The sequence below is a fragment of the Hevea brasiliensis genome, chromosome 14 (assembly GCF_030052815.1).
Source record: "Hevea brasiliensis isolate MT/VB/25A 57/8 chromosome 14, ASM3005281v1, whole genome shotgun sequence".
Lineage (NCBI taxonomy): Eukaryota > Viridiplantae > Streptophyta > Magnoliopsida > Malpighiales > Euphorbiaceae > Hevea > Hevea brasiliensis.
The window spans coordinates 3,388,147-3,399,046 of record NC_079506.1 but is presented as its reverse complement, the minus strand read 5'-3'; the positions used below and the strand labels follow the sequence as shown (position 1 = coordinate 3,399,046).

The window sequence follows — 10,900 nt, the reverse complement described above, 5'->3', positions numbered from 1 at the left end:
GCCTCTCTATGTTTTGAATGCTATTTCTAGTCTCTTGTTGAAACTATTGTGTATTGTTAGCCAAAGCCTTAACAATTTCATCAAGTGACATACCTTGATTTGAGGGAGGAGGAGGTGGTTGATTCACTTGTGGTCTCTACTGATGGTATCGGTTTTGCACCGGTTGATTCCTATAACTCAGATTGGGATGATCTCGCTATCCTGGATTATAAGTATTAGAAAAGGGATCATCCTGTGTTGTGGCTGTCCATAATTTCCTACTGCATTAACATGTTGCATTGATTCATCCTCTTGTAATGCAGGACACATGTCAGTAGCATGACCCGAACCCGAACAAATCCCACATACCTTAACAGTTTGCATGTTCCCTACAGCTAATTGCCTCACCAAAGAAGTTAAATAAAAAATTTATTTCTTAAGGTTAGATGTACTTACCTCATTAACCTTCTTAGGTGTGTGATTCGTTCTCATTCCAAACTGCTGAGAGTTTACTGCCATGTTAGCAATCAGCCTCCTTGCCTCTTCTGGTGTCTTGTCAACCAAAGCTCCTCCACTAGTAGCATCTATCATGCTGTAGTCCATTGGTAGAAATCCTTCATAGAAATACTAAATCAACAGCTACTCACTTATTTGATGATGGGGACAACTTGCACAAAGCTTCTTAAATCACTCCCAGTACTCATACAAGCTTTTTCCATTGTACTGCCGGATGCCACAAATTTCTTTTCTTATATTGGCAGCACGGGAAGCAGGAAAATACTTCTCCAAAAATATCTGCTTCATCCCATTCCATAAGTTGACAGATCTAGAAGAAAGGTAATACAACCAATCTTTAGCTGTGCCTTCCAGTGAGAAAGGAAAAGCTTGAAGCTTGATTTGATCTTCCGAAACTCCTTGAGGTTTCATACTGGAACACACAACATGAAATTCTTTTAAATGCTTATATGGATCCTCACCTGCAAGACCATGAAACTTAAGCAACAAATGGATTAGTCTAGATTTCAACTCAAAAGCAACATTTGAAGCAGGGTATTGAATACATAAAGGCTGTTGGTTTAGATCAGGAGCAGCCAACTCTTTCAAAGTTCTAGCAGCCATGGTTTCATTTTTGAAATTTGAATCCAAATCCGAATTTAACTCCCTTGGAGATTGGACTCCTTCAGATGTACTCGAAATCTGCTTAGCCTGCTTAGCCAATTTTTTCAACTGTTTAGCTATTTTTTTTACTTCTGGATCAAAGATCAACTCACCAGATTGAGAAGTTCTTGTCATAAACAAAAAGAAATCAAAGTAAAAACAGAAAAATGCCTCAAAACCCTAGAAAACAATCGAATTTAACCTCAACAGAGTGGGGCCAAGAAATCCTATGGATTGATTGGTCTTGATTAGAACGTTGTTTCCTTCAAAATAGGTATGGGCTGCCCTCCAAATTCAACTAAACTTCTTGCTGAATAGTAACACCGTAAAATTTTTTTTTTTCGAAAACTTAAAAACAGCAACAACTCACAAACAAAATTAATAACAAAATATCCTAACGCTAAAAACACAAAATCCAATAAATTTCAATCCCCGACAACGATGCCAAAATTCTTGATGGGTGTCAAATCCACCAGAAATTAAATTAATTGAAATCACCAATTATGAAATATTTTCTGCAGTAAGTGCTAAATCCAGGTCGAACCCTAGAGACTGAATTATTAAATTTCGTGCACTTGTGTAATCGAAAAAGAAACAAAGGTTGGGGGGGTTAATTCGCAATCCAAAGAAAAATTCAAAAATCAAAAATTAAGATTTAAAATTAAATAAGAAATTCTCAAATTAAACAAACTTTAGTCCAAGGTAATTCGCATTCCAATGCATTGATTCGATCATAGACAAAAAAAATACAATCATATCTTATTGAATACTTAATGTAGATTTACCAAACAGCGAGGTAAACTCCTGACTTCCCTATACTCATCAATTTGATCCCAGCACTCTTGTTGACTCTAATTATTAACTGAATTGGTATTAAGCAATCCTCATCAAATTAATAACTGCTTTAAGAATAGGAAGTAGTTAAGTTGAACAATAATTTATGAAGCATAAATCATATAATTCACCCTATTGTTTCCTTAGAATATTATTGAAAACTAAGATCATAATCAATAAAACCTAATTGCTACTCATGTTCAATCTTACACAACAATTACAGATTATGAAGATGAACTAGCAATTGATCACATCAAATAATTAACTAATAGGCCTTTTTAGCAAATCATTTAATAGATCAAAGACAATAAAATCAGAAAACAATAGATATTCAAAAAGAAATAAATTAAATTAAGAACCTGGTCTCACAAATCAAGCAAAAGAACTTGAATCCCTTGAACTGAATTAAAAACTTAACCACTCATGTTCATGGCTTACAGAAAAATAAAGAAGAAATCTAAAAAGAGAATAGAGAACGAAGGTCTTCTATGGAGAATGAAAGTCTGAATTGGATGTGTTTTAGCTGCTACCCAGAGACATATTTATAATTAAAAACCTAATCCCAAAGATAGGAACCAAACTAGGAAAAGTTTTGAAATTCAAAAGACAGATTTTCAGCCTGCATTCATGTCTCTAAATCAAGGCCGATTTTCAATGACTTCCTTTCCGAATCTGTCTATGTCCTCTTTAGAAAAGTTGTAGCCCTATTTCTTAGCTTTCGAACGGGTACTCATTGGCCCAAATCCGAGGTTTACAGCTCAAGTTATTGCCCAAAAACTGGGACTGATTTAGACAAATAGTCCAGCCCATAGTGATGACTTCATTGCTATTTTTGATAATTAAAATGGGCTTATTTTGCTTCCAGCCCTTCATAGAAGTTGTAGAGGTGGCTCTTAAGGTTCAATTGGGCTTAGGCTTACTTCATTTGGATGGCTAAAACTCTAGATACAAAATAAATACTAAAATTGGTTGTGACACATCAAGTTTGGGCTTTTGCAATAGATCCATAGCTCATTTTGTCAACCTTTGGAGACTGATTTGGGCTTTGGTCCCTCTTTATCATTTGTAGTGCTCTATCTTAGCTTTTCAATGGATTAAACAATACTCAATTTGGAGACCTACAACTTTAGAAACACCTGAAAAATAAAACAAAGGTTAAATGCTGAAAATTTCTTCATTTAACACAATTATTCCAACAACTATCTAAAAATATGCCTAAATGATAAATATACTTTAATCAACTAAATTATGCATAAAAACACACTAGAAACACTAAAAGTGATGGGAGTAAAATTAATAAATTGTGCACTTATCATTTACTCAAACAAATGAAATAAAGCTAGAATTAAAGTATTAATCAATTAAAATTAACTAACAATCAACAATAATAATAAAGTGATTCCAGAGTTTAGGGTTCATATTCAAACTATTTTAGGATTTTAAATTGGTTATTCAAACAAATGAAAATTATGGATTTCAAGGAGATTAATTTTTAAATCTTTTGAATACTCTTTCGAGCGAGACAAATCTTAATTAACTCAATACTACTTTCACGGAGTTAAAATTAACTAAAACTCATTATCTGTAATCAATCTGCTAATCCTCTTAATCCTTAATTTATCTCTAGATCTAAGTTAATTAAGTCTAATTTCTTGATTATCTATCACAAGGTTTTCTCCTTTCGGTGCTTCAACCAAGAATTATGAACAATACTTAATGGGATTCTACACTTATTATATCATTAGGCATACAAGAAATGGATTACCCAACTGAAATCCACATAATATCTTAAATATTATATACTCAAACTCTAGAATCTTTGAAAAACTATTCACTATCCATATTTAATACAAAGGATTCTAAGCAAATTAAGCAATAAATCTGGAAAATAAACTAAGAATTAAGAAACCCAGTAAAAAAAATATAGAAACTAGAGAAAAAAGAAGAAGTTTCAAAATTTGGGCAAGGTATAGAAGAATGTCAGCTGCTGCTTGCTTCCTTTCCTTTTATCTATGTCTTCCTCCTTTTCCTTATTCTCTTTCTTGTTACAAAAAGTGATGTAAGAATGCTTAAATACCTCTGATAAAAACCCTAGGATAGGCTAAAAATGAGTTGGAATAAAGCCATTACATATGTGAGAATATTTACTTCTTTAGCCAATTAATAAGGAAGTACAAATGCTATGCAAGATTTGCATAGGCTGTGTAGATTTCGACATGTCTAGCAATTTTCCATGAAGGTGCACAACCGACCTACATAAGTTGTGCAACATGTTGTGCAAGTTTCAGCAATCATAAGAGAAAATCATGCCCAAAAAGAACTCTAGAACAATCAATAACCAAAGTGCCCCTATAAACAATGGTCAAAATTGATGAAGGAATGAATATATTTCCAATCCCATAGGCAAACTTCCTATCCCTATCTCCACTAATGTAGCAAGTATTATTAAGAGATCAAAGGTCTTTTTAGGGATGTAATGGGGCTATGGGGTTTAAAATGAAGTTAACAAGAAAATGATGGATGGGATTCAAAGCATGAGAATATTTTTAATCTTGAAAACATAAAGTACGTTTCTTTTTTTTCTTTTCATTTTTAAACTCTTTTTTTTATTTATTTTTTTAAAGAGGAGAGAAATATACAATGGAAATTTTTAAGTGCTAGCATATTTTACAAAATGTATAGAATGAAGGGACACTTTGATATTTTAAGTTTGTATCTTGTATCTTTTCTTGATGATTGTTCCTAAAAATACCAGCTTGAAACTTATTGTCTTCAATTACATTTCCTTTAATTTGAATACCAATAATGAAAAGCTCATATATACTAGCACTTTTGCATAAGATAGGCATCTCTTCTCCTTTTTATATTTTTTTTCTCTTTTTCTTCTCTGTTTTTTTTTTTCGATTGTGTACCAAATATTATGCATGATTATTCTCATGAAAAAGGGTGATAGTGTTTGGTTCATTGGCTAGGTAAGAATAAGGGTTCCAATAAAAGTTAGGAATAATGTAAGCTCAAAAGGGTTTGCAAAGGTTAATTTTAATGAAAGGAGGGTCAAAAGTTTTAAATTAGGGGGTTTTAATTAAAAGATGTCTAATCATTTCTCTTTTCAAGTACAAGCTGGTATTTTGCCTTGAAAGATTTAGAAAATTTGTTCTAGGATTAGTGAGATATCATTTGACTATCTTTTATCCTATAGTTCTCTCTAAACACTCCAATCTTTGAATGACTAGTTGGGTGGCTTTTTGGCTAAGAAGTTATAGGCAAAGAATAAACGCTTCAAAACTTTGCATCTCTTAGGAAACTTTCAATCCACAAACCCAACCAAAGGTAAGCTAAATCACTCTTATAAGCAACTTCTCATAACTCAAAGGACTTGGCAAAAATTTTATTTTATGAATACATGGTTTCTAAAAATGAAAAATGCATTAACTAAATATAAGAAATTTATATGCGAATTTTCTATATGGTTGCTATATGAAGTATGTAATGGTAAGACTATAAAGCATGCTGCAAAAATTGAGAAGAATTTACCTTGAATGAAGAATTGGCAATTTAGAAACAATTAAGGTTGAAAAGTCCCTCAACAATGCTATTAAAGTGAATGGATTTCTTAGAATAGAGTTGCTGTATAGGTTAGTGCATGGTCTATGCAAAAACTATTGTGAATAGTAAATTCTATAGAAATGTACACTGTAAATAGTATCTTCTATACAATTAGCTAAGTAGCAGTAAAACTGCATAAGCTATGCACCAAGCTATGTAATTTTCAGCAGAATGAATAAAAGAGCATGAATAGTGCTGCAAACTTAAAAATGCATTCCAAAACAGCTATTGGAGCTTAAAACTCAATTGAAATAAAAAAATATCAATTGCATAAACTCCATTAACATCAAAATTAGGATCAAACATGAACAAATACACTGTTTTTGCAAAGTAAAAGCATCAAATTCTGCTGTGAACAATAATTTTTGGACAAATACATATATAAATAGTACCAATTTCTACAGAATTACTTTGTGAATAGTAAATTTTATAGAATTTGCCTTATGAATAGTAAATTCTATAGAAAACTCAATTTTTGCACTTAATAGGCAACGTTAAAATACTAAAAATCATCTCAAACAATGCCAACTCATTCTCATTCAAAGAATACACAATCCAAAGCTCAAAATTTAACCAAATTAGAATTTGCAATAAGAAATATCCATCTCAAAAATATGGATTCAAACCCAACACATTAAATGAAAATATACACACCAACCCAATTCTCAATTCCACAAATAAATGAATCATTTAACTCTTCAATCCAAATGCATCCTCTCACATCAAACATCAACATCAAGAAAATAAATTGGTTACATCACCTCAACCACTTATTAGAATGAAAAATTAAGAGAAGAACTCCTTTAAATGATGCCTTTTGCACAATTCAAACTTTTGATAATAACTCTCCTTGCCAATTTAACAAAATATGTTGCATAATAAGCACAAATTAAATTTAGAGCCAAATCAATTATGCAACCTAATAAGCACATATTAAAAGAATAGAAAACTCTCTCAATCTGCATTTTCTCATTTTCCATCTGACAAACATCTATACAAAGCAAACTTAGACAATTGTCAAAAATTGAATCTAAGGGTGATTGAAAACTAAGAAAAACAAAATAAAAAAAAAATAAAATTAACTAAAATAAAACAAAAAGAACTTGGGATGTCTCCCAAGAGCGTTAAGTTAAGGTCATTAGCTTGACCTTAGTCATGTTTCATGGTGGCTGAAATTGGAATTTGTTGCCTCTATTTTCAATAGGTGCTTCAATGAATCTATACTTCATCTTTTTTCCATTGAATGAGAAGATCCTTGTCGCTTTATCTAAAAATCCAACAATTTCTTTCTTGACCACCTTTGGTGCATTTTTTTCTTTGAGAGATGGTTGTTTAACTTCACTTTTCTCCACTTACTTAATTTGAAAAACTGGTGCCATAGGACCTGGCAGATTACTCTTCAAATGTTATGCAAATGCTGCCACTTTTGGTTTTTCATCATTGGTACTCTCTTCATGGACAAGACAATTTTCAAGAGGAGCCTTCAGATAGCTCTTTCTAAAGTGCTCGTCCACTAACTCATCAAATATATCAATTCTCAAATAAGAGTCTACATCTTCGTGTTGCTTCTTCTTGCCATTGCCAATGTTAAAGACTAACTGATCTTCTTCTACTCTAAGAGTAAGCTTTTCACCTTTCACATTAATCAAAGCACAAGCTGTAGCTAAGAAAGGCCTCTTCAAAATGATTGGCATATGAGAATTCTCTTCCATGTCTAGAATGACAAAGTCAACTGGGATGTAGAATTTTTCAACCTTGAGTGGGACATTCTCCAAGATCCTTTCTGGATACTTAATTGATCTGTCTGCTAAGTGAAGAGAAATATGGGTTGACTTAAGATCTCCCATGTTGAGCTTTTCATATAAAGAGAGAGGCATAAGGCTTACACTAGCTCGACCATAAGTTAGAGGATCCATCCACCTAAAAATTATATAAATAATATATTATTTAAATATTTGCACACATAATAAGGAATTAGTTGCAACTTAATTTTAAAAAAAAAAAAAAAGAAAAGTCTTACAAACCAAACATGAAATCAATAGCTATTTTGGATGCTTTGATATAAATTATTCTATTGGAGAGAGGTTTAAACCAAAGGGAAACAAGTGCTATCCTGATCTGGCCACTTTGCCTTTCCTATACAACCAATATAACTAAAATATACATATATTTATACTTCAAGAAAAAAGAAGTAATTAATTATACACACATATATACCTTGTACTTTTCTCGATATACTTGGAAAGCTGTAGCATGAGCAAGAAGTATATAATGTGCAACTATGTAAGGTTCAATTGCTGAGTTTTCAACGGGACATTGAGGATTCACACATGGTGAGCATTGACCAGGGGCAATAAGTCCATCATCATAGGCAACTTCACTAAGAGCCCATGGCTCATTGAAAGCCATCCAATTTTGCACTTGCTCACCAAATGTTTCAAAAAGAAGATTCGCATAATCACGATAGTCATTCCTATATTTTATGCAAACATTTAATAAGATATTTTATTACTTAAATAAGAATATTATTGTTCTGATAAATCTTGACCTTTTAATGTTTTAAAATGTAATATATGAAGTTGTATACTTACACAATATTAGGGCTTAAAAAGCCACCATACTTGTCCTCTTGGGCTTGAAGAGTATCCCAATGAAAAATCATAACAAAAGGTTTTAAAACTGCATTTTGCAACAAAATAAGTTAGCAGTTTGGTGTAATTTTCTAACTTCATGATGGAATAACTGGAAGATAAAGTTCCTTCTTTACTTTTGAAAAAAGTATTTAAGGAACTAGAAGTGTCATATATTGGTAGCTACTTAATTATTTGTATTTGTTCGAATTTTTTAATACTAAATGTTTATTGTTTTGTCGTTTTAACATGGGGGAAAAACTTTAATACTCATACAACACTTCAATTTTTTACTATTCGAATATGTTTGATAAATATTAAAGATAAAAAGGTTATTCTGCAAAAAAAAAAAAAAAGAAAAAAACCATTTGCTTTAAATTCCTTGATGGTATCACTGTAAGAATCAATCCCTTCCTAGTTCACTTTTTCATGTCTCTTTCCACCTAAATATTCAAAATTTAAAAAATGAAAAAAAAAGAAAATTATTAATGTATAATGTAGAAAATTGAAGCCGTTCAAAACATTGATTAAGTACTTACTAGGTATAACTCTAGACCATGAAATGGAGAATCTCAAAGCATCAAAACCCATATCTTTCACATTTTTTATATCTTCCTGCAACATCAGCTTTGTAAATCTTTTTAAATTTTATTTTTAATAGTAAACAAAAATTTTGTAGGAAAATAAAAAGAATTAAAAGAAAAATTTTGACTATTATACTCGGAAGCGATAATAGAAATCAACTGCTATATCTCCATTGCTGTGATCTAATATCCTCTCTAAGATTGCACAACAATAAGTATAATCATAAGATGTCTTGACTGTAGTAAAAAATAACGCACACAACGCGCCTGGAGTCTCATAGGTAAATGTGTCCCAGACACTAGGTCCTCTACCCGATTTGTTAGCTTCACCTTCAAATCTGAATTCCACAAACAAGATAAGTTAAACAACTGAAAAGAGCCAATCAAACCTATAACCAAAATGAAACTCTTCCCTCCCACCTGCCATGGCAACAAATCAACCTTCAACCATAGCCTTCCCACTGCATATATATTTTGAAAATTTTCCTCCAGATTTGAATGCTGAAACCTTATGGAAATCCTTCTCCAAGTTTGGAGATATTGTTGAGATTTTTGTGCCACAGAAGCTGAGTCGGATGGGCAGGAGATTTGGGTTCGCTTGTGTTCATACAATGGCATCTCTTCAAATTCTTCTGGCTAACCTTAACAAGATTTGGTTCAGTAGTTATAAGTTTCGAGCTTTCGAATCTCATTACAATCGAAGATACCTTCAGAAAACAAGCTACGAGTTTGGGCAAAGGAAAAGCAGGGAACGTGAGCGAACCATGGACCGCAGGCACAACAGAGCATCTTCCCATAGCACCCACTTTAGGTCACCAGTTTCCGTTGCTCAGGAGAAGGACTTTCTCACAAAATATTCATATGTGTATTGGTGATCATACTGAGCAGAACAAGAACAGAGTTACCAAGGATTTTGATATCTGCCGAGGGAGGTCTCACTTCGTGGAGCAAAAAGATTTCATTTTAGGGGGTAGTTTCCATCCAGCAGCGACAACATGGAGTGGTTGTCTTGGTCGGCTTTTGGGACTGTCATCAACATGAATACCATTTCTTATAATTCAGGAATACTTCTTTGGGGAGAGAGTGTTCTCCATTAAAGTCCTATATGGGGGAAAGTTCTGTCTTGCTAACTTTTGACTCAAAGGAGCTTATGGAACATTTTCTAGAAGAAGAAACGTGGTTAAACAAATGGTTTACTGAGATACAACCATGGCATGTTATGTCACACCCAAGTTCTACTAAAGAAAACTAATGTGACCAAAGACCAAAATTTCAATATTTCTCCTATAATTTAACTATTTGAACACATAATAATAATAATAATAATAATAATAATAATAATAATAATAATAATAATAATGAAAACAATAAAATAAAATTATTTACTTTGGACGACGCACGAATGTTGTTTATGTATATCCATAACAAAATGACGCACGAATGTTGTTTATGTATATCCATAACAAAATGAAGGATCAGATCTACGTAACTTTAAAAATAAAACTTTTAGCTTGCATAAATGTTATATCATAAAAAAATTTTAATTAAAAAAAATACATAATTAAATAAGATAATAATTTAGCATAAATTGACATCTCATAATAATAATAATAATAATAATAATAATAATAATAATAATAATAATAGCAATTGTTGCAATGATGCTTATCTACAGTTGGTAGACTGACATATGTTATTTACTTTTATGCTAAACTACATATTTATTATTTATTTAGGTTTTGGTAATCTTTTGTTAATTGAAATTGATTTAATTAGTATATCTTCAAGTAATTAATTATTAATTAATTATAAATATATATTATTTTGTGCTTCATTTTTATTAGAAATTCATGTAAATACTGTTTACAAAAATAAATCTTCAACAAAAAAAATAAAGAAAGAAAAGAATTGACAATATTATTCCGATATGATTTCCTTTCTTTTCAAGCTAGCTCTTGAGTCAATACATGATTGCGTTCTTCGCAAGTTAAACCCATGTGAATTGTGAAAATTCAAAAGAAAACTGTTGAGTAAGTTGTACGAAAATTGTCACATATATAGTTCTTGAATCTATGCATATATATGTGTATACATATAAAGAGAGAAGGC

General features: G+C 31.6%; 1 protein-coding gene and 1 non-coding gene across 2 annotated transcripts; one reads left to right on the top strand and one right to left on the bottom strand.

Moving 5' to 3' along the window:
- Positions 1-628: 628 nt before the first annotated feature.
- LOC131173535 (small nucleolar RNA R71) lies at positions 629-735 on the top strand. The gene has a single exon (XR_009143851.1). It is a non-coding gene; the product is annotated as a small nucleolar RNA R71 (small nucleolar RNA).
- A 6,248-nt stretch (positions 736-6,983) lies between these two features.
- LOC110646952 (beta-glucosidase 12-like) lies at positions 6,984-9,218 on the bottom strand. The gene is made up of 7 exons (XM_058133293.1): positions 9,181-9,218; positions 8,928-9,129; positions 8,747-8,822; positions 8,169-8,256; positions 7,795-8,050; positions 7,607-7,713; positions 6,984-7,497 (listed from the first exon to the last, which is right to left on the bottom strand). Exons 1-7 carry the CDS (start codon positions 9,216-9,218, stop codon positions 6,984-6,986), a joined length of 1,281 nt encoding a protein of 426 aa, XP_057989276.1.
- Positions 9,219-10,900: the final 1,682 nt, after the last annotated feature.

What these genes read in the sequence shown, in the direction of transcription:
- LOC110646952 (XM_058133293.1), bottom strand. Translation starts at nt 9,218, where the DNA reads ATGGCAGGTGGGAGGGAAGAGTTTCATTTTGGTTATAG. An exon ending in ATGGTCTAGAGTTATACCTA is followed by an intron (nt 8,257 to 8,746) that starts GTAAGTACTTAA and finishes TGCAAAATGCAG; the next exon opens with TTTTAAAACCTTTTGTTATG. An exon ending in AAAATAGCTATTGATTTCAT is followed by an intron (nt 7,498 to 7,606) that starts GTTTGGTTTGTA and finishes TATAATTTTTAG; the next exon opens with GTGGATGGATCCTCTAACTT.